Source organism: Melanotaenia boesemani, chromosome 12 (genome assembly GCF_017639745.1).
Source record: "Melanotaenia boesemani isolate fMelBoe1 chromosome 12, fMelBoe1.pri, whole genome shotgun sequence".
NCBI classification, from domain to species: domain Eukaryota; kingdom Metazoa; phylum Chordata; class Actinopteri; order Atheriniformes; family Melanotaeniidae; genus Melanotaenia; species Melanotaenia boesemani.
The window spans coordinates 9,787,833-9,812,219 of NC_055693.1; the positions used below are offsets into that span (position 1 = coordinate 9,787,833).

Genomic DNA, 24,387 nt, shown 5'->3' on the forward strand with positions numbered 1-24,387 from the left:
TTTTAAAAATAGTATGATCGTTTGGCTTGAGACATTTTAGAAAATAAACTTCATAGGAAGGATTTCAGCATCAGATCCACAAAACTAAAGTAGATTAAAAAAAAACATTTGAAAGATGAAATTCATTTATTTATTGAACAGCACTGTTTTGATTTACCAGAAAAGAAAAATCAAAGAGTGAACATGTGAAAATACTTCAAATTAAAACAAACATTAGTAATAAAATTATTACAAAAAGAACATGTAGCTTAATATTTTTTGTAAGGTTTACTGGTAAAACGTTCTCATAAGGCAGTCTCCTGGAACTTGTATCATAACCTGAAACATTTTATTGTGGGTATCTGATGGTGACAGATTATATCCAGTATAAATGCAAGTATCCTTATAGTGAAAAAAGAAGGCAATTTCTCAAGGTTCACAGCACTAAATGAAAAATACAATTTGATATTAATGATGTCTGATCCAGCGAGGTGACCAATAAATGGACTGCTGCTAAGAGGTGGTGTCAAAGCTGAGTGTTTTGGCTCAAAAGGTTCTAAAAAAAACAGATTACAGGTTAAAGAAGTTTTGTGAAATTCCAGCGTAATGTTAACATGTCACAAATAAGGTTAAGGCTTCTGACGCTGACATCTTAATAATTTATACTGATACTGTTAATATTCTTCATTTTCCTCCTGATATTTGGCTTGTGTTGTAGCTCACTGGAGTCACCTGGTCCCTTCCTGCAGAGAGAGTAAACCCGCCCGCTGCTGGTACTGATTCTCTTTGGCCTCTGCGATTTTTGCTGACAAATCCAATGGCTTCTCAAAAAAGTTCACCAGCGCCTGCTCGGTCAGCAGCGACGCCAGGATCTGAGCGTAGCTGATCGTCCACTCGTTGTCTGCCGCTAGACTCCCATCACTTGTGTTTCCACCGATCCTGGCATCCGATTCTGCTGCTTTTGCTTCCTCTTGGTTGGTAACGCCTGACGCTGAGCTTTGGCCTCGGTGGCCGGCCTCGCCAATCTGCAGCACAAGACTGGTTACCGTGGCAATGGCCTGGAAGAGTTCATTTTCCTCCGGGTCACCGTGGAACATGCTGTAGAGCGTCTTACAGAACTGGATGAACTCTCGCTGTGGAAATGGAGATGAAAATGGTTTACATAACTACTTTCTACAAATGATAAATAGCATGCATTTGTCAGTGAAAAGAGACAAGCACTACCTGATTCATGAGTGGCAGCGGTTTCTCCACATCTTTCTCCTTCTCATTGGTCAATTCCTGCAGCATCTGCTTCAGCTGCTCCTGGTAGTCTTTTACTCCACCCTCACTGTCTGGAAAACAATTGCATATTCATAATTTTCTTCAATCAGCCAAAAGATTCGTCAAAAATTTCTGCTACTTTCAACAGCTAAGTGAGTTAAAGATGAACAGAAGTCTGTGAGTGCGCCTAAAGAACACGTTAACACTGTGCATGACTTCATTTATGAGATGGATGGATGGATAGATGGACGGACGGACAGACAGTCTGTCCCAAGTGGTGATATAAGTTCTTTTTTGACTGGCTCAAGGGTCTATGTTTAAAACATAGCAAAAAGTGAAGAAAGAGCAACACACGAGTTGTGCCTATTTAATGTTATTCAGAATAGTTATGGCAGAGGGAATGAAGGATTTCTTGTAGACGTTTTTCCGGGCCAGTGGGATGTTTGAAGGAACACTTATGCAGAATTTCATGAAAAAAAGACGCCATTCCAGCTGTCAAGCGTAAAGTGGGAACAACAGCTCAGTCAGTGTTCACAGGGTACAATGTACTTACTGATAGAGGTAAGAATACCTTCAGCTTAATACCATTAAATTCTAAAAACAAATATCCTACTGTCTGTATGAAAGACAAGAATGAAAAAAAGGACAGTTTCTATAATAATCCTAGAATCCTGTTGTAAAAATTACTTGGTGAAAATCCCTAAACTAAGAAATGAAGGACTTTGCTTTTGCAAGCTGTGATGCTTGCCTAAAGAGGGGTACCTAAACTTTTCTTTTCTTTTTTTCATTTTAAAACAGTTAAAGTTAAAGTTGAAACGTAAAAAAAAAAAAAAAAAAAATCTAAAAATAAACATTTCTAAACTTCATTACTTTTGCAAGTCTGTTTATCTGTTTACAGGATTAAATTCCATATAAGGATGGTCAAATCTTTATATACTATAGGAAGCATTAAGATATTGTCCAAATTGCTCAATGGAGCTGATATACAGCAGCTATTAAATCAAACAGTGTTTGGACCAACCAGAGGGCAGATTGACATAGAGAGGTCTGTTTGTGGACAGCAGGGGGCTCCTTAGAGACGGGTCATCCTCACTCTCTGTCAGAGCTGCAGACATGTAAACACAAAGTGTGAAGTTTATCACTTGTCGTCCTGACAGCAGCTTTAAGGTCTGATTCTGTTTACTATGTTTGGACTGAAGAACCTGGAGGGATGTGAAGACGGTACAGCAGCCTTATTTTTTCATTTAGCTCCTCACAGTATAAAGTGTCTGAAAGAGGAAAAAAAAAAAAGGAAGAGGAGAGAGTTCAGTTCCTCTGTGTGGTTTCTATTAAAAACAAGCTGATCCAGCTGTAAACACGTGTCCTCCCTCCACCTACCCAGCCAGCTGGCAAACTCTCTGAATGCAACCAGATTATCACGGTCCTGGTCCAGCAGGGTAAAGGTGCGGTTGGCCAGTGTGTCTGTGTGTTGGTTGGCGCCGGCAGACCACGGCGCCAGCAGCTCATACAGGCTTTTGAACTGGGGTCGGTCCAGCCGATACTGCCGCTCCATGAAAGAGCGATTAGCGTCGCTGTACTGCCACGCTGCTGCTTCTGCTGCTGCTGCAGAGCTGCTGTCGCCCCAGTACAGACTGATGAAGTGCTCCATCTGCAGAGGGAAGAGAAATGATCAAAATATGATTTTATGCATAAAATCTTTGGATAGCAATAAAATAGAGGACTGAAGAAATACCTTGAAGAGGTCGTAGATATCAGACAGATTCTCTGGAGAGATGGAAACATCTGAAGTCACGAGACGCAACTGAACACACAGAGAGAGATGAGTTACAAATGTTTCATTCAGAGCACAAAGCCATGCAACTATTTACACAATCTGGATAAAAATATGCAGCTCTAGAGGGCGTAAAGCATCAGGCAAGAGCAGTGTGTCACATTTGTTAGAGGCAGCAACAAGCAAATGCTTAAGCAGACAAAACTTTGTGCTTTTTCCAAGATCTCAACCCCAAATGAGCTGGTTAGGATTGTGCACTAATTACAGTAATTGCTTGAAAAGAGTAAATGATGTGCACATTTTTAACAAAAAAAAAATATTATAAACTCTGAAAATTCAAACCTTGTTCCAACAATCAGCAGTCATAAGCTCCACTAATCAGCTGCTGAGAATTCTTAATTTTAAGAATTTTTCTTTTACCCCTGGAAAATCAGATAAGGCTGAGAAAGGCTGTTTGGAGAAATTCTTAAGGATTTAGGAAATGAAATCCAAAAATATTCTCACCACACTCACATAAATCTCTGAAAGTACAGGAAATTATGTATTGTTGCTTCACACATGCTTTATCAAATATATTCCCTTTTATGGAGGATGGTGTTTACGATGTTTAAAAAAGATTATAAAGGATGTAGTAAAGCTCCTTTTTATCATGCTTAGCAAATTTGATCAGCTTTTTTTTTTTTTTTTTTTAAATTGTATGTCATTTATTTGGGTTGTTTCCTTTTTTAGCCGCTGCAAACACGTTCGATTTCATTCAGTCTTCCCAAGTAAAAACAAAGACTTCTTGACTGGACCACAGAAACTTTTCTCTCTGAGAGAGCTGCTTGTAGAATTGCTAGAAAAGTAAATCAAGCCACATGTTTTCACTCTTGCAGCAGCTGTTACTGACAGTGGAAAAGGACCAAGAAATGGATTTAATTCAATTTCAGCTAATTCTGGATCAAACTTCACACTGAGAAAGAATGAATAAATAAACTGTAGTGGCTCATATGACAGCATAATGATCCTAAATATACCTTTTGCTCATATGAACCCAAACTCATGTGACACTATTGATATATCCAAAATATTTGGAAATGGATTTGGAAAATTATTCTTCCATTTAAGCTGCTTTTAAATAACCCATAATGCTCAGATTCTCACTGTATTTTCTTTGGTGGTGTCCTCGTGAGCCTGCAGCACTTGGATTCTGTGTAAACACCGAAGACGCTCAATGTGACGCACCGTCAGGTCTCCGAATTTCTAACAGAACAGAAATAATAGAACAACGTCGTACTGAAGGCAACAGAAACATGATGTTTTCCATCGATTATCTACAGAGACTACAGAGTCATTTTAGGCAAATTTGCTTTTAAAGTAATTTACCAAAAACATAGATAAAAATAAATAAAGTGTGCCTCCCGTAGAATCACAATCACCTCAAAGGATTCATTGATGAGGTCGGTGATGTTTATGTGTCCCACAGCAGGAATATCCGGGTCACTGCAGCTGCTCTCCACAGCTGCAGGCGGGGAGGACGGTGGTAACCCTTCACTTCCAACCTGCTCCAGAAAACTGCAGAGCAGAGGGGAGAGTTCACATATCATCACTGTATATGATTAAAAAAAAAACCTAGCCCTGACAAGCAATAAAAAAAAAAAAAAACTCAAAACTTATCACTATGTAGTTACAAGCTGCAGCTGATTTAGATTTACTCCTGCTTTACAAAGCGCAGAAATCTACCTGGTGAGAATCATGAGTGCCTGTCCGTCGTCCGTGCACACAGAGAGCTGTGCAGCGTTGGCATCCAGTACAGCCAAACCAAGCTGGAAGATGGCTTTGATTCCCATGAAGAAGAAGCAGTCCACCACGCAGATGGCGCTATAGAAGGGCAGAACGCTGAGGAAGAGGGTGAGGAACCAGGACAGGGAGACAGAGGAGAGGGTGGAAAGGTCTGGGACCTGTTCAGCCAGCTCTGGCAAACGCTCCCTGATCAGCTCCTCAAACACTGACTGGTCCACCTGAGCTCCTGCAGGGGGAAATTACAGACGTATCCAGCACTGAACAGGTGTTTGTGTGGTTCATGAAGGGAAACATATATACTCCGCCCAGACAAGCTGCTGTGTTTTCTGAGGACCTGATCATCTCAGACAGTCAGAGAGACAGTGGACACATGTCCTGTGGTCAGACAAAAATCTACGTTTCAGCATTTTTTATACATTTTAATCATTTTCATTTTTGCTTTAAATTTGCTGAAAATGGGGCGTGTGAATATCTTTAACGAGAACATTTTGTCTAAATCAAAGAGAGTCTTACATTTATCACAATTACAATCAGAAAAAGACCAAAGTACCACCGGCTGTTAGTGGTTATTTTTATTTATTTATTTTACATTTTCATCCACTAGATGGCAGCCAAACCTTGATTTTCACTGATAGAATATAATCTTGTTTGTTCCCTCATGCAAACTGGTGCAAACTGGAGTCTGTGTGACCACTTATGTCACTCTGAGATTATTGCTGCAATACCAACAAGAAAATACCCCAAATCAGGCAAAGAAAAGTGCTGCATGTGTAAACACAACTTCATGTGCTGTGCCTTTCCCAAATTTAGGATCTTTATTAGGGCTGTCAAAATTATCGCAATAATGCAGAGAGATTAACATTTGAAATTAACTTTTTTATTTTTTTTTAACACATTAATGCTTAAACAACTAACGTTATTACTAATATCAAATTAAGAATCTGAAATGCTAACATATGTTTTCTTTGGGGTTGTTGCTCAAAAAGTTTGTGAACCACTGCTATAGACAACGCCATTAAAGATACTAACAATGCTGATGCACGCTCTACTTGAAAAGTTAAACCAGCAGCTTTTTAGAGGTGATTATCAGTACTGCTGACTGTTGTTTTGTTTATCTAGAGTGAGAAATTGGGAAAACTGTTAACGAGAAGATCAAAATGACTCTATTTATCTTCGAAGTGTTCAATCATCCAAACCGCTGTTACAAAGATGAAAGCCACCAACAAACGTGGACGTTAAGAGAAAATTGTTTCTAAAAGAACCTTGCGAAAATAAATGGTGCCACAAACACAGGAAATAAGACCTTATTTTAGAAGCTAAAAACAAACCTTTTGAGTTGTTTGGTGTCTGAAAAGCAACGACTCAGATCATTTAACCAGATGTGGTTGAAATAAAAGGGTCCCTGCTCTCCCTTGTCTGTTTTCAGGCCTCTTACCTATGACCCTGCGGTTGAAGTAGTCAGGCAGCATCCTCTCACAAACAGCCACCAGCAGCCAGAAAGCTTCTTCTTCTTTGGCATAAAGCAGCAGGACAGATGCCAGGATGTTCATTGACTACAGAGGGAGGGACAAAAAGAGGCAGATGTAAAATTCTCACAATGATCATAAGCTGTAGAAATAAAATGCCCTAATATCCTTAATTACAAGAAGACGTGGAGTAAATTTTTAACATATTTAATAGTGTGACTGTCCAGCTTAAAGTGCAGAAACAGATTACTTCCCAACACTACAACTACTGTCCTTGTAGGATTGTTCGATCATTGACGCTGCTCAGATCAGCTTACCTGACAGTATCCAATCTTGGGGTTGCGATGAGCGTAGGCAGTGAGGACGCGCCTGAGTGCAGCAATCCCGGTAGGGTTTTGGAAAGCCGGATGGTCTGGCAGGGAGCGGTGCAAATCGCGCTCTATCTCCTCAGTGGCCAGGCTGCTCTGGCCCATTGACTTCTGCACCAGGCTGGCATAGTAGCCCTGGTGGGACTCCAGCTCAGAGGATGCATCTGCACAAACCAGTAAGTTGAGATTATTTACTTCTTAAGGTACGGTTAGCAAAAAAGAGCTGAAAGTAGTAAAGTTTTCTTTTCTCTTCAAAGCATAACTTTAAGAATGAAGGAAAAACAAGAGAACAGATGTTATTTACAGTCTCAAGAATTTAACTTCTTCATCACGAGGCCTATTTTTTCTGCCTCGTGTCTGAAATGACATCCCCAAAATAAATTAAGTATTTCTTCACAACTATAAGGCTGTATGTATAATCTTAGTCTAAATCAAGATATGTGTTACTGTGTCAGAGTAAATTCACCTGGAGCACAGTAGAAAATGTAAATGGTTATAACACATTACTTTCCGTGGCAACCAGAGGATAGCAGTCCAATTCATCCAGGAATTAGTAATGTCTGATAAGGACCTGTACAAAAATAGAAGCTAAAACAATTAACCTGAGCAGTTTTCCAGATGTTTTAATAGAGGTGTTAAACAGGTAAATATGTCAGGAACCCTTCCGCTGATGTTGTTGGTGGAAACCTCTATAAATGGTCAGAGTCAGGAGAATCCAGGGATAGCCCCCAAATTCACCTTTAAAACATAACAAGGATCCAGAAAAAAGTAAAGCCCAAGATAGTATAACATGGGATGAGAGAATACTTCACTATAAAACCCCCTTTATCTTCATGGAAACTACCAGGATCTTCATAATTCACTTAAAACAAAGGCAGAGTCATAGGAGAACACATTAGCAGTGTAAGCAAAAGTTAGCAAAAGTAAGACATGATTCATGGCTATTTGCTAGTCTGACTGCTAGTTTGTGGACTTTTTGTCCCACCGTAATGAGACAGACATTTTTGTAACCAGCAGAGTCTCTGCTTTCAGACGACACCTTGTTTGTGTGGTTTGCTTTAGTGGAGAAATTAGCAGAAGCTCTAAAGTGGACAGCACTGTTCATGAACATATAATTGCCTGAGGTTTGAACTGTGTTTCATTTGGATGCCAGTACTTGGTAAATTATTCTAGCTGAGTTTCTACCCATCATTTAGGATTGGTGCTCCCTAGTGAGTGCAAAGATGTTCTGTAACGCACGTATCTCACATATTTTCATAGGAGAGCCATTCAACAGACATTATAGAACACGTCTCTACTTTCAGTGCCCACTCGTTACCCTGTATCAAACCAGTCCTAAGCGAGGCCGGTTCAATCCTTGTGGATCAGATTCATCCCTTGGCTGAAGAGTCCCTGCTGTTTCTGTCAGGGCACAGGTACATCCTGCAAAATGCAGGACAAACAGACACAAATATTCTTTTGTCCCTGCAGCTCTATTTTCTGTTTTTATTTACTGATCATAGTCTTTTTAGATATTTGTTTGTGCGATTGTTTGACTGATTGTTTTTACTGTCTGCTGCACAGCAAATTACCCCCACAGGGATAATAAGATTCCTTTAACCCTAAACCTCTCTTTTCCATCCACGTTCTGTTTCAGTTGCACAACAGGTCCTTTGACTCAGTTTCAGTCTTTCTGATCCAACAACCTGTTCTTCTTCATAGCAGACAGCAGTTGTGGATGAGGAAGTGAGACTGAGCAGAGGAACTGACAACAAACTAAAATAAAAGTGAAAACTGGCCCTGGTAGAAAAGGTGTTGCTGTAGGAGTCCCAGCAGATGGACAGAGGAGGATGTGAAGCCTGAGTCGACTTCAAATACACACCCACACCCTCCTCATTTATTCCACTGTTGAATGGTGCATCAGCGTCTCAAGCGTAATTCTACAATATACTGTATCGTTTTCACAAGTGTAACTCGAAGGAATTCACTGATTTTGAGCTTCGCCTGTCAGGAGTTTTAATGTTGTGGCTGAATAATGTAAAACCCTGAGACTGTCTCATTTTTCATATTCTTCTCACCAGAAAGCGCCATCCACAGCTCGCCTCGCAACGACTCCGGTATCCCCATGGCAACCAGCCTTTGGATCTTCTCTGTGCGAAACATGTGGACACCGCGGCCATACTCTAAGAAATGATCCTCCCACAGTCGCTCCTTCACCGGTTCCATACTCTGACAAATACAGGCATAAACTCACAGGTGAACGTGACATCTTCAGATAAGCCCGACTCAGAGAATTATGGCTTAAACTGAGCTGTGAGACTCCACTTACCTTGTTGCCATCGGTTCCCATCTGGCTTTGGTGGAAAGCCGTCATGAGAGCTTCGCTGTTGACCGTGTTACGCAGGACCTGCTCTTCTATCCCCTCTTCATCAGAGCATCCAGTGTCATAGTAGAAGGTGTAGTAAGGTGTTGGAGATTTCTGAAGGAAATTTGATTTAAATATAGATAAATCCTGCCTGAAATATGTGTCAGTACTGAGTAGTGGTGTTTATTCTCAAAACTAAACAGGATGAATAGAGATATGATAATGATCCTCTCAGGTAAAGTGAGGTGGTGGGTTTATTTTCCACAGTTACAGATAATCTAGAGCTTAGAATGCATATTTTATTTGAATCTATTTTATGCATACACAGATTGTTGATGACTCATTCTGCAAATAGATGCATATGCATTTTTTTACTCCTGATGACTATCTAACAAAAGCCATGAAATACTCTGTGCAAGTGATGGAAACAGCAGGAAAACAGCAGTAGTGTGCAATATTTGGCATTTGTGCAAGACAGGACATTGCATGAAATTCAGCACAACAGTCTTTGTAGAGTTCTGGTTGTCTCTGAACATTTCATATCTCCATTACAGTTTATACTAAAACCCAAAGCTACACTGTGTTTGTGTAAAACATAGTGACTCTACAGTCACGGTGCAGATGTGTTCAGCTTGAGAAAAAAGGGATATTTACGTCATCTCTGCACTAATGGGAACAGTTACTGGCGTAGGGACCAAACTGAGCAGAAACTTCAGCTGTGACTCAGCCATATTTCTCATTCATTTGGCTTAAACTTTGAGAAAAAAATGACAGCTAATTATCGCAGGTAAAAACCACAGAGGAGGAAAGTGTGAACACCACTATCATTTATTTATCTAACAGTGCAACCTGTTAAGATTGGTCTAAACATCTGCTCCTACTGTATGTCATATTAACCTACTGCTGCTGTGTGTGTCTGCAGCAGTTCGCACTTGTGCCATGTTTAAACTACTCAGAGCTCAGTGTTCAGATTAATGGAAGGTAATGCATGTGAGAAAACACCCACAGAGCTCTCGTAGATCAATGAGCCCAATTTGACAGTCACAGCTGACCAATCAGGGCAGAGTAGGCTTTTCTGGGAGGAGAGTGTGTGTTTTTAGCTTCTATATTTACATTAATAATGTCTATTTTAAACGCTTAAGCAAAGTCTATCAGAAATAATCATGTTATGGGATATTAAATAGCTACTTTATAGAGTAATAATAAGTATTACAAATGTCACATGGCTCCCTGTACAATACCTGCAGCTGTGAGCAGATGGTTTATCCATTAGCCACATTCAACATTATCACTCTCTACCTAGTCAGCCAACAAACCACAACACCACATTTAGATTATACCAGAAAACATAGCTAAGACTTTGCAGGTCCAAAAGAAAAAAGAGAAACTTTTGAATAACGTTATTTAGTTTAACTCAAGCTTGATGAGTAAGTTTAACCATAACAGCAAAAGATGTAGCAGTGTGTTAATCATCAGCCCTTTTAGACTCTTGGTTAATAGGATAATCACTGCTAGTCCTGGAAAATGAAAATTTCCAGCAGGATTTTTCACCATTAAATAAAAACTAAATATATTTCCAGAGTCTCAACACATATGCACAGCCAAGCATACATGCAGATGCAGATTTTTCTAATGCAGTACGATATACAAATGGGTCATAATGCTGATCTTGTGCAGTGACACCACAAAAAATCCAATAAATTATATTTACCACACTTCTCCTGCCATCTTTCTTTCTGCGGAACATTGACTGTTTCCATTGCAAAGCTCGAAGTCTGGAGTTCATGTTCTCCACCAGCTCGTCTCTGTCCTGCAGCTCTATCAGCTGGAAGGCCTTTTTAGTCCGAACACTCACTATTACTGGGTTTGGGAGGAGGGTGGTGCTCTCTGCTTTCTCTATAGACAACACCTGATGAGAAAATAGCAGCAAAACTCATGACATATTACTCTTCCTGCTAAACAAAAACAACGAATGTCGTCATTGCCAGATGAGCTTCAGAATTCACACCATCAAATAATATTTACTTCTTTATTCACCTCTCGTTACATGTAAGTGGACCGATAGGCCAATGTTTTTTTTTATTTTTAGACCTTTACAATCTATTTAAATAAAAATAAAATCAGACTACTATATGACACCAAGCTTTCTGTGCCATGTGTCACTTTATGTGATAAATGTTTGATTTGAAGGTGTAACCTTAGAACTTTGACACTTGATTAAACCCACCCAAATATACTTTTAGCCTTTAGCTTTAGCTTTTATCTTGTTGAAAGGTAAAAATAACCTCATTTGCTTTTGTATTTTCCTCAGATTTGCCAAGAATGCGTATACCTTCAGTTCTCCCAAAGTTACAACTTCATTCAGATTTTTGTGTCTATGCCACAATCATTCACAGCTAATTATTTTCTTAAACCTGGTGTAATCTCTCAGGTTAGCGCACCTCTGATAGGGGTATGAGCAGAATGCAGCTGCCTTCCTCTCGGCTGGAGAAACACAGATTGCTGTCGGTGGTGTAGAGGCTCCCGGCTGTGTGGCAACGGGCATGCGGCGTCCACACCGAACACGAGGCCACTTCGTAGAGTTTCTCTGCACGAGGGAGCCGAAACAAAGCCAGGATGTATTCTCTTAATGCTTGTTCCTCAAGGATCCTAGAAGAGAATAACGAAGAGACGAAGAGTTAACAGGGGCAGCTTGATGAAGGAGTACATTTTTTATACGATCATTAGGAGGCTAAATAAACAAGAGACCTGACTTTTTACTATTAAGAAAACTTGAGGCCAAGTCAAGCAAAGTGTCAAATATATTACTTCCAGCTGAGAAACACATTTGTATTAGGTCATAATGTTACAGTTCGGGTAAATGGATGCAATAACAAACTATGGTCTTTAACCTGTTAACATTATTTATATTATAATATATATATATATCAAATGTTATTTGATACATACTATTTCTGAGAACTATCCATCCATCCATCATCTATAAAGCTTTTTCCAATGAAGGGTCACAGGGAAGCTGGAGCCTAACCCAGAATTTAGCAGGTGAGAGGTCACTAGGTCACCAGTCCATTGCAGGGCCTTGTGGGAACTATTGCATTATTTTAGGGCAAAAAAATTGCTCAAAACCCTGTTGCAGTCTGTACATTTGGCACTGCAATCATTCATCCAACAGTAATAAACAAATATTATTATCCTATTATTTCTGTGGTCAGGCTGTAAAGGCTTAAAGAGCAAACTATTCTACAGTCATTTAGCAGACGCTTTTATCCAGAGCAACACAAGCAAGAATTCAAACAAGATGGGACATCATAATTAAGTCCTAAAGGACCAATAAAGGATCGGAGTGCTGTAACAAACTTATACATAAACATACTTACATCAACTATGTCAAAAGCTCAGTATTTTAAAACTAAAACTGAGCTCCTGTGAGGAGCTAGAACATTAATTAAAGCATGTGTAAACGCTACAGCCTTAAGAATTCTTCATCACATTGATTTACCTTGTCTCTCTGCATTTCCTTGACTTTGTTGAACACAAAACATTAACAGTGTCTTGATGGAGACACGTGTTGAATTTCCTGTTTTGGCATCCTCTTGACTATTAGTGGTCACTGTGTGCAGCCCGTTTTATTTTTACTTCCATTTTTCAGTTTTCATTTCATGCAGCCTGAGACCAACCTCCCCCATCACATAGAGGTTATTTTAAAAAAAAACTCAACATTTATTTATATATACATATACACACACACACACACACACATATATATATATATATATATATATATATATATATATATATATATATATATATACACACACACAGCCAATAGCATGAAAAATGTGACAGGGGCGCGCCCATCACTATGTTGAATAATTTATTCTTTTAGGATTTTATTCTTAAAAAAAAAAAGAAAAAAAAAAAGAGGAGACTAAGTGTTGTATTTGAATAAAAAAAATAAAAAAAAAAACACAAAAAAAAACAACAAAATATCTTATTGAATGGCTCCACATTATTATTATTCCTGCTAACCAGCAATAAGAGAGACATATGATTACGCTAGCAAAAGAAAAAAAGAAAAAAAAAAAAAGCTGAGTCTCATGAAGTAATTTTACGAAGGGATTTCCACTCTGTGACATTAAGATGAGCTGAGCAGAACTGGGAAGTCTCGTGACTTGAAAAAGTCATAAAAACCATCTGGTCTGATATCAGCATATAAACACCTCCACAACTTTTTCCAGGTTTTGGAGCAGCGGGTGCTGCCATCCAAACCGCCTTACATAAAACAGGAGGCAAACTGACCGTCTGCCACACAAAACAGAAGTGAAGATTTACCTTCAATTTCCAAAGAGCAGATTTGTATAAAACAGCTACAAAAGTTCTCAGCTGTCTTCATATCATGTCCAACATTTCAATAACAAAGGATTTATGGATTTAGCCAATTCCTGCTCTCTGTTTTATTTTTACATTCAACTCAGCAAACAAACTCAGCATTCAAAACAAACTATTGTTCTATGTTGTAATTATCTGCTGTGTCACACTTGGCTTCTGACTTGACTTCCTGTTACCGTTGAGGTACTGCAACGTATCACAGAGGCTGTTAAGGAAGAACGTTCTGAGCCAAAGTAGCATGCTGTCTTTTATCCAGTCAGAGCAGTCATGTTTGCTGGAAAGTCCTTCACAGAAAACAGAGAACTGAAAACCTCTGTGTGTTCATAAAAAAAAGCCTGCGTTACCACAGATGTTTGTGGTTTTAAAAATGCTCTTGCACAAACAACAATCTTGTTTTATTCTGTTTAACTGCTGTAAATCTTTGGTCATAATTTAACACACATCTGTCATTTTCTTCTTGTTTGGAATTATAAAGCTTTCAGTTTTATGAAACTAATAACTACTGTTGCTCCAACTGACCAACTACTTCAACGGAGCAACCTGGGTTCAAACCTCTTGTTTTAAGTTTTCCTTTCCACACGGTTACAGCAAATTAAACACCTTTGGGAAGTCATTCAAAGTTTAACCCATTCCTTAATTTTTTATTTTCAGTTAATCATCCTTTAGTGTGAAAAAAATGCATCCTAATTTTTTTTCTTGTTTTTTGTAAACAATATACTGTAAATTACTACATTTATGATCAATAAACACAAGGACAAAAAAAAAAAAAATGGCCAAACCTTAATTTGATGCTTTAAAATGTCATATTCAAATTTGATAAAAAAAAAAAAGAAAAGAAAAAAAAAGCATGGAAAAAAGAATATATTTTACATTTGTATCTAAAGGTAAATCTTTTTTTTTTATCTGATATTTCCTTCCCAGAGTCTTCCCTGTCACATCAAGCACATGTCTCTACTACAGCTTGTAGAGTAGATTTAGTTTCTACATCCGTTGCGCCACATTTAAACCTCAGAAACAGAAAAAAAAACAAAAAAAACAGCTTATTTATGCTTCCTACACATGAGTACACAAAGGAGTGGCTTTAGCTTTAACCCTTTACACTGGACTGTTCTCTGTTGGCAATTACAGTTGTGTATACAAAAGACAAATTCACATTTTCAGGATTTGATTGCGTTTTTAACAGATTCGTCTTCAACAAGCTAACGTACAGCTGGCTCAGCCAACTCACTGACAAATTCAGCAAAAAAAAATGACATTAAAACTTCAATAGTCTCACATGAAGTATCAGTCGAAGACTGAAGAAGGTGGCCTTGGTCCGACATCATTGTATCAACAAAATTTATAATCTAATATTAATCATAAGTTTAGCTACAGCTGCTGATTTAATGGAAATGGTGCAACAGCAGCTTGTGGGAATGTTTTGCAGAGGTAGATTGCCTGAACTCTTGTCAATGGAAACATTTATTTAATATTGATTTTATAAAGCATTAAAAATACTAATAAAATAACTGTTTTTTAGTCTCTTAGAATGCGCAATTTATATCCACTTGCCGTTGGTCCACATACATGGCAGATGCCATAATTATGCCATCATTTTTACTACGGTGTCTCTGAATGGACAAAACTCTGTACAAACCCTCTGAGCTTTAAAACTGCAGTAGTGGCTTTGTTTGATAGGTGCTAGAGCACCGTCTGCGATAAGTAACACCTTAAAAGGCACACAGAAGGCGATGATAGATATCAGCAATTCTCACACACTGTACCTTTAAAGTCAGATCACAAGAACCAGAGCTTCCAAATGTGAATCACATGTGCAGCCATTCATAAACAGCATTTCTAACACAATAAGTTACAAGTTCTGGCAACAGCTCACCAGTTTGGCGTTCATACTGATAAACTGAAATGTTCCGAAACAAACATGAGAAGAGGATGCTGTCAGGTAAAACAGGTAAAAAGCAGCAGAAGCAGTGCTGACCTCTTGGTGATTCGTGTTGGCTGCTGCAGTGCTGGGTCCAGCTCCAGGCCTTCGCTGTCCAGCAGGCGCCTGAGGGCGATGTCAGCCAGCTGACCTATAACCCCGAAGGCTTCATCCAGGTTCAAAAACATGGAGAACTCCCTCTGCCGCTGTCGTGTGTTGACCCGAACAGCCTCTGTCATAAGCGCGGTGGAGACCCGCTCCAGCCGTGTGACCTCTGCCCAGGGAATCACAAACTTTACTGTAAAAGAGAAAAAAATTCAAAATGTTAGCGTTTTTATGAGAGACTGAGAAACTGAAACGGATCAAGACGCTGCTTCTCTAATACAATTAATTAGATAATTGGATTAAAATTAAAAGCCAAACACAAGCAAAGCCTAATTAATTATGATAGAAGCATCAATAAATTACAGTTTGACTTGATTTTGCTTTCAGGGTCATGGCTTGAAAATCAGAGCCCTCACTTTGGTGTACAGACCTTCCTTCCCCAGCAGGAAGGAGTAGAAGGCCATGTGGTTGATGCTGAGGTAGAGGAAGCCCTGCCGAGGCACCCGGCCCTTCCAGCAGCAGCAGGAGTAGTATGTCACCAGTTTCTCCGATGAAGGGAGGCCAAAGTGCCGCTCAAACTTCAGGAGCGCCTCCCTGAACTTCTCCGGTTCTTCTTCCTGGGCAGCCTGGCGACCCCGGACATCCTCTGCAATAAGGCCCTAAACAGGACAAGATTTAGGTTTTAAATTCTGCAGTGTGATCAGGTCAGCCTGTACTGTAAGATTTAAGACCTTGACTTTTCCTTTGACAAAGCTGGCAGCATCCCCCTTGTTCTCAAACACAGACAGTGAGTGAAGCAGGTTGTGGACCAGCCAATCCCAGTGCTTGTTCACCTCCTCTATGGCAGCTCCTGGAAAGCACAAACATAAAACAGAGAAGAACCTATGTTGGCCGATTATAAATAACCAGTGCATCAGATGGCAAAACAAGCTGACAAACAAAAAAGCCATGCCAGTTCAGCTCACCACTGGCGATGACCCAGCTGATCTGGGAGCCAGGAACCTGCAGGAGGATGCGGAAGGGTGTGACCCTGGCATTGGAGTCCAGAACTGTGTCTAACGCCCCCACCAAGAGACCTGCGGAGACAGGAAAATACAGGCAATTTTAGTCATTTCACTATAGTTATACACAACAGAAATATTTCAGAGACAGAGTTCAGGAAGGACGAGGATGATGATTACATTATTAATCCTGATTTGGAAACTGGGCTCTGCATTTTACCAGTTTCTAGTAAATTTACTAGTGAGCAGTGGGCTACCACATCTATAACTAAATGTTTTTACTACTTTTAATATTTTAAAAACACACTTTCATTAACATCAATAAACACAGGTGCACAAGTTCATCGATCAGCTCTGACATTTAAATTAGCACCCCTCTCTGGCTGCCAAAACGGCCCAGTCCCTGTGAGGCATGGACACTAAACCACCTCTACAGTTATCCTGTGGTGTCTGGCACCAAACCGTCAGCAGTATTTCCCATTAAGTCCTGTAAGAGAAAAGGTGGGGACTCCTTGAATTGGGCTAATTTGTCCAGCAGATCCATGGCTGGATTGAGATCTGGAAAATTTGACCTCATTGTGTTCCTCAAAATATTCCTAAACTATTCTTCTTCCCATAGTGCATCCAGTTATCATGTTTTCTATGTATGCTTCATCATCTTATAGTGGTTCTCCATCCTTGTCTGTGGCTGCGCTGCATGTTTTAGATGTTTCACACATCTGATTCAGATGAACGGACCTCTTTAGACGGTTGTCATCACGTTTTTCTGCAGGCATGCTGACGGCCATTAATTTGAGCCAGGGGTGTTGAAGCAGGGAAACATCTAAAATGGGAATCCTCAGTCCTGGTCCTTGAGGGCCGTCATCCTGCAGGTTTTAGAAGCTTGATGTCAATCTCTGCACAAGTCTTAGTCAGGTGTGTTGCAGCAGGGAAACATCTAAAACTTGCAGGATGCCAGCCCTTAAGAACCAGGATTAAAGATCCCAGATCTAAAACATGTTGAACAGCGGGGGTCCTAAAGACCAGGACTGAGAAACGATGTGTTAAACCACAGCTAATCTACATCATGGCTTTTCCAACTAGTACCCTCTCGATTCTTTGTTCGTTTCCTTTCTGAATAAAAAAAAACATCTATAAAACATTTAGCATCATTTTAAATATGGTGACATTCTGAGTGGGAGTGACAGATTTTTGTTGGCGTGCTTGATTTTGCCATAACCACAAAATGCTAACATAATATGCTTTTGAGCAAAAAGATTTGGACCAGCATGACTAAGCAGGTACCCACATTTCCTGTACCACATGAAAAACACACAAAAAGTTAAAGACCAGCTGACAAAATAAGATTTATTCTACTAAAAGTTCAAAATAACCACATAAATAAAAAAAACTGCTGAGCTGCGACATCTAAGAACTCTGGTAGATTTAGAAGGTATATAAGAAATGGATTAATTAATATGTTTTATTTAATTTTAAATATAAAGAAAACACTGTAAGGTTATCTTAAAAAGTCTTCTACTTGTAAAGTATAAGACTGAGTAAAATGCAGGCCTGCTATTGGCTGCCTGAGGGCAGACACTTGTAGCTGGATTTAACAGTAATCCTTTTGTTTTTTATTTCTTAAACTCTTAAGTGACGGTTTAATGATCACTTAAAAGCTACACAGACTCGGATAAAAGGAACATTTATCTTCTTTATACAAAGATTTAAGTCCATGTTTTGGTTTGCTACATGCCAAGCTTTAAAACAAAATAAAAGGAGGTTCCTACATACGCAAGTTATAACCCAAACCTAAGATTTTGGGCTGCATAAAGCAGTGTTGTCAGCCAGATCCACCCACATCATCACAGCCAAGCACAACCCTGCATTTCAAAGTCCTGACTACACCAAATGAACACGGTCAGATCTCTATCTTTGTGTCCTACTGCTTTCTTTGAGCTGGTTCACAATGTAAACATCTACATGTAAAAAAGAAAATGACATAAGAACAGAAGAGGATCAGGAATATGTGGCAATCCACTTGCATGCCAGAGGCCTGAGTTGATTTATCTCAACAGCTTCCAGCCATGAGCCAGTAAAACTGTCACCGAAAAAGTACAACTACCCCCTGCAAGACTCGCACAGACTCAAAATATTGCTCAAGACATTTTCCTGCTTAAAGATATATACTTCTCTAATTAAATAATAATGCACCTCAGTCATTATCAAATTATATTTTCTATCATGATTCAGAGTCATATTTGTCCTATTACAACCCCCAGCAGGTGAAGTGTGGACTTTCCCTGCAAGCAGGTCTGGCTTTCAGCCCAAAGTAAACCAGACCTTAAGATTGAACGCTGACATGTCTGAAGCCGCAAACCCAGCAACCTGGCAACACAAAACCATCCGTCTGTCACCACAAACCCAGAAAAGCTTTGGTTTGGTAAACCTATCAGAGGAACCATACTGGATCATCCCCTTTTCTGTGCAAGACAACTGCTGGGTGGGGGGGCTACAGCCAACCCGTGTGAGGCTTAGAGACAAGTTGAACAGACATCAGGTCTGGAGATGTGAGACAGAGACCAGGCAGCGTTCCTCTGGCTTTACAGAGAAGCGTATTGGTTGAAGATGAACACCTACAGTGCTGCGAACAGGCTGATCGGTAGCAGATGTTCAGTTTCTCAGCCCTTCTCAGAAATCCTCCTGTAAGTAACCCTAGTGATCAGGTCAGGATGCTGTGTTTTCACAGCTTTGAGACCACACCAAATTTCAGTTTCTGCTTTCATCTAAACAGCTGCAAAAAAAAAAAAAATCCAAAGTGAGCCATGAAATAAAAAGTGCTCCAGTTCTTTTCCTCCTCCACTGTGCCAGGTCAATGAATTAGTTAATGGTAAACAGCATGCCAACAGGACTTGACCGTTTAACCCTTCTTGCTATGGGAACAGCAGGACCAAACACACAGAAAATAAACCTCAGACCAGGAAGTTACCACTATAGATAATTCCACTACTATAGATGGGTTGCTCCTAAAAGAAGAAGACAAAGAGAGCACTGTATTAACTGTGCACCACGTTTTGGGTCACTCTTCGGACTGTACGGATTACTTCCAGTTTGTCAGTGAGGACTGTTGTTGTGCAGACAAAAAACACAGAGAGGAAGCCGGTTAGAGGAAACAGCAAACAGGCTGCACTGTAACTCAGCGGTGGGAAGAAGTCAGTCCGGCTACAGCTGCAGCAAACACCTGGTCAGACGTTTGCATCCTTATCACAGAGTTGCTGACAGACCTATTCTGAAATATAAATCAAGACTAATTAGTAGGAGCATTTCAACCACCTTCAAAAACTCATACAGAAGAATCCCACAGCATGACAAATCTTGTTTTCCTCTAACAGGAAATTACAGGGAAGGTCCGTTTTCATGACAAAGATATTCAGCTGACTTGTTTGTGTTTTTGCTGAAAGTATGTCTGAACAATGACCGTGTGATGTTTATGCCAATGAAAACGTCCTGGATGTCATAAGGACTCAGTAGTTTACAAACTTGTGATTTCAGTGCATTGAAAAAGTTCAGATATTGTATGTACATATCAGAGAAAATTAAATGTTACTATCTCATAACTTCATTTGGGAAGACCTGATAGAATATATTTACATGCTTTAATGGTTAAAAAAAGTCTCATTATTTTTCTCACATTAAATACAGCTGCTGCACCTCTTGACCCCTTCTGTCTGAAATGCTTTGTTTTAGCTCTTTAGGGCCCCCTTGCAACACGGTCCCAGCTTAACTCTGTTTGATCAGCTGACTACTTAAAAATGGAGGAGTGTGAGGATATATATATATATATATATATATTTAGGTGTGACAAATTAGTTCCAATGCAGGCATTACACAAGTATGTTAGGCTCTTAAAGGTGTGTTAGTCTCTCTGGTATGGGCTTTATAATTTTGAAGGCCTTTTACACACTCAAAAACAATTCATCACAACTATAAGGTGAGAAAACAAAAAGGTGTAACATGATCTTAAGATTTTGTCAGACTACTTTTCTTTGCCAATTTTAAGCAGTAACAAACTGGAAATTTTACTTTGAGACCTGTGAGAAACTGTCTTCACAGGACTCAAGAAAAAAAAAAAAAAGGCTTTAACTTAACTGATTACTACAGGTTTTATTCCAAATGGTGTGTATCTGATCTTATCTTGTCACAGGAATTAGTTAACCAGACTCAAGGTCAAGTTTTGTATGGAGTTAACTTGTAGTTTATGTGGTAGCTTCAGGCAAAGTTATCCATAGTAACACACGAGACTGCAGCCCAGGTATGAAAAACAGGGTTTCCTATAAATCCTGGAACTTCCGAGTCTTTCCCTGAACTTTGACTTAACAGTTACAGTTGTAGCTGCTGTACAGTTTTGGACACACACCTTTTCATTACCTCCCTGTTTACCTGTGTATCCTGCCTGCGGCTCTTCCTGTGTTACAGTTGTTGTCGTTACCCTGGCAGTTGGCTTTCTCTGGCCTCTGGTGGACCTGATGACTGCTTAGTTATTTTTCTGGTGTTGTAGTTGTTTTTGTTTACCTGTGATCTTGCTTGTCGCCCCTCCATGGCCTCTCCTCCTCTGCAGAAGGAAGAAATCGTTGCTCCTCTCGGTAACCCAGAGCTTCAAAGCGTTTTTTAGCAGAACTTCCTCCGGGTTCAGCCACATTTCTTCCAGCAGGGAGGGACCAGAGGAAGCCCCCTTTCGCCTTCTCGGTCTCTGCTCAGGCGGGATTCAGTATTTATCTCCCTGTCTTCTGGTTCGGGTGTGGTCCGATTTAGCCTAGAGCGGCGGGTTTTCGGGTTTATCCATGATTATCCTGCGCTCCTGCCAGCAGCAGGATTCAGACTTCCTCCCCTCATACGCGACTGCTGCCTCACGCCCGATTTGCAGCAGCTGTACACACTTTACAAAGATCGTCTGTATATGAAGATGTCTTACTCTTAGCCGAGTCGTGTGTCCAAACTAAATAAAGATCACACAGTCACAAAGAACAGTGACGAAAATGTAACTTTCTTGAATTTATATGTTAATGTTGGGAGGAATTAGTTACTATGGCATGAACCTATAATTATTATAATTTCAGGTTGACGCTGTAGTGTCTGAGTATTAGCATTATGTGGGTAATATAATCACATTTAGATGTAGGCATAAAGGTCTGTTTCTGTAAGTGTCACATACAGCAAACACGACCTTCAGAGTAGACAGTATCATATGAACTCTAAAAGTCTATCAGTGATTAACCATAGGAAACGCTCCATTTGTTTAGGTTTGCTTCAGGGAGGTGTCAGAGGTGAACTTGGGAATGTTCTTTGTCTGTGAACAAAGACCACTGGTCAGTAGGATTCTCTACAGTTGGTCCAGGCACCTCACAGATGCTGCAGATCTATTTAAGATGTCACGTTTTGAAATAAACCTTTTTTTTTTTTTTAATTATTATTATTTATTAAGTTGTAGTTCGGAGCTCTTTTTACCTCCAACTAATTTTTGTCACACCATCACCTACTTCAAGTAGTTCACATTGACATTTTTGTTTATGTTAGCTTTTTTATTTGTAATTCTTGTTGTTGTTGTAGTTGTTCTTGTTTTTGAATAAATAAAAGAAAGATGTAAAACCAAAACTTTATAGTAGGCGATCATTAAAAACCTGAATTAGTAGACCTGATCTGTTTTTAAAAATTTGCATTTGAAATATTGAAAATATACTAAAAGCTGATATTATCAGATTGTCTGCTCCCAAGGCAAATACAAATGAAAACCTACATTTTATTTTCACTTAACTAGATTTACCTAATAACCATGTAGGCAACAGTTTCTGCATGAAAACGCTATAAATTGTTACTCATTAACAATCAGTCAAGTAAAGTTAGAAAAATTAATCTTAACAGTAAATTATGTAAAAACTCATTAAAAAAGTTCCGATTTGAATCTTTTTCGATGCAAAAACTAAAAAAGTCCTCTATAGAAAATAGTAAAGAGTGAGAGCTCTTCGTCTTGTTTTCTTGTCTTCCCCATTTTATAAACTTTCCCTTCCGCCAGTTCCGGGAGAGATTCACGGGCCATTCACTTAGCAGAAGTTCACCTGTCAAAGGGTAAAAGTTCTCCAGTTGTAAAGATTATCACACAAGGCTCTCTATACGAATTAATTGGCTGAACTATACCTGAAAAAGTCAGTTCTTTAAATTTCTTGTTAACGTTTATATTTAACAATGGGTGCAGATTATCATCATATAGACTACTTTAAAAGCACAGAGTAATGTAACAAACCTAGATATATAGAACACAGACTAACAAAAGATTTCTGAATATCAATATATTTATGATATGACACACTGTTTTTCTTTCTATACCAAGGCATGAAGTTTGAGTCTTTTTAGTGTCAAATTTCCTGTTTGTGCTGCAGGTCAGCAAGGATCAACTGTTATGGAAACACAAAAGGAAAAGAAAGAAAGAAAGAAAGAAAGATGGTTTAAAAGTTTGGAAGGAAACCACTTGATCAATTTGAAAACAGGATGCTGGATCTTCTGCTATTAGAAAGATAGAAAATATTTTAACAGAATTAATACAAGAAAATCCAGTTGTTATGTCCACACAGGCATTTGTCTTGTGACAACATTAAGGGACTCATATCAATCATTATATCTAGTTAAATAATCTGTGTGTCACAAACAAACTGCGTGCACTTACTAGTACTATTAGTGAAAATCAGAAACAACATTCTTCCAGACTAAAGTCAGCAGTTAGCACTGTCAGCTTGTAGCCAATACAATGAATCTCAGTAATGTTGAATTCACATGTTCTCTCAGTGTCTGCATGGGATTCCAGCAGTGGCTTTCTCCCATAGTCCCAACACATGTATGTTAGGTTGATTGGTGGTTCTAAACAGTTTAGGAATAAGAATAAGGGCATCCTGCATGTGGTGGGACTCATGGTCCAGCATGGATGTTAGTTTTGCCAGAACTCTTTTGTCACCTACTTCCTGGACTGAGTCCAGAGAACAGCCCAGGACAGAGCTGGACCTCCTGATGACTTTGTCCAGCTCCTTCCACCCCCTCTCTTTAATGCTGCTGCCCCAGCAGACCACACCATACAGGATGGCTGATGCCACCACAGAGTCATAAAAGGTTTGTAAGCATCTATGATTCTTTATCTCCTTGCCGACCCTTTGATGGATTTGCATCTTGTCCAGGATGTTACTCTTAACTGCTAGGATGGAGTGCATACACAAAATGGATGAATAAAAATATAATAACAACAATGGTTAAATTTCTGCCAATAGGTTGTCCTAAATTTTACACAATGGCACGTTTCACACCCATCCTTGTATTTGAGGAGCACATATTGAAGCATATTTTTCACTTTATTAGATTAGATTTATTCTATGATTGATGTTAGCACATGTTCATACAATAATTCAAAGCATCAACTTATAAATTCATTTACACCAGTCAACATCAAACAAAGTTGAAAATATACATAAACAATTATATTTATTTATTAAGTAGGCTAGTAATGACAATATCTGTACTTCATGCTATATTTTTGGACTTTTTTAGTGTACCTTTTGATTTCTAAAAAGTTTTTTGTCATTTATTTAATTCTTTAATAGATTTATTTATTTATTTATTTATGTAATTAATTCATTTATTTATTTTTATTAAATAGAGTTTAAAAAGACCACACAGATGACGTGTGCGTGCCTGTGTGCGCGTTGGTGGGCGAGTGCCACCTGTTTGGTTTCGCTCTCAGCAGCTACAAATGGAATGCTACGCTCCCACGCCTTATTTGGTCATATTGTGCCTCAAGAGGAAGTTGGTGTCACTTTTATTATTGTCGTATACATTAAGTATACGTTCCTAGTCTTTTAAGCCAACATTCATTGTGTTTTTTAGTATATAAAAATTATTTAGATATTTTTCTAATTTCTATAAAAAATATAATAATTAAAAATGTTTGTAATCTATTATGTACTTATTTGATAGAATCGCTTG

General features: G+C 39.1%; 1 protein-coding gene across 1 annotated transcript; it reads right to left on the reverse strand.

Moving 5' to 3' along the window:
- Positions 1–114: 114 nt before the first annotated feature.
- Positions 115–21,296, reverse strand: LOC121650470 (TBC1 domain family member 8). The gene is made up of 20 exons (XM_042002005.1): positions 20,938–21,296; positions 16,351–16,461; positions 16,117–16,235; positions 15,816–16,044; positions 15,338–15,578; positions 11,415–11,622; positions 10,685–10,882; positions 8,938–9,087; positions 8,687–8,837; positions 6,579–6,793; positions 6,231–6,348; positions 4,736–5,021; positions 4,432–4,567; positions 4,157–4,255; positions 2,975–3,043; positions 2,620–2,890; positions 2,445–2,510; positions 2,264–2,347; positions 1,204–1,313; positions 115–1,112 (listed from the first exon to the last, which is right to left on the reverse strand). The coding sequence occupies exons 1-20, from the start codon at positions 21,062–21,064 to the stop codon at positions 708–710; spliced, it is 3,393 nt and encodes a 1,130-aa protein (XP_041857939.1). The 5' UTR covers positions 21,065–21,296; the 3' UTR covers positions 115–707.
- Positions 21,297–24,387: the final 3,091 nt, after the last annotated feature.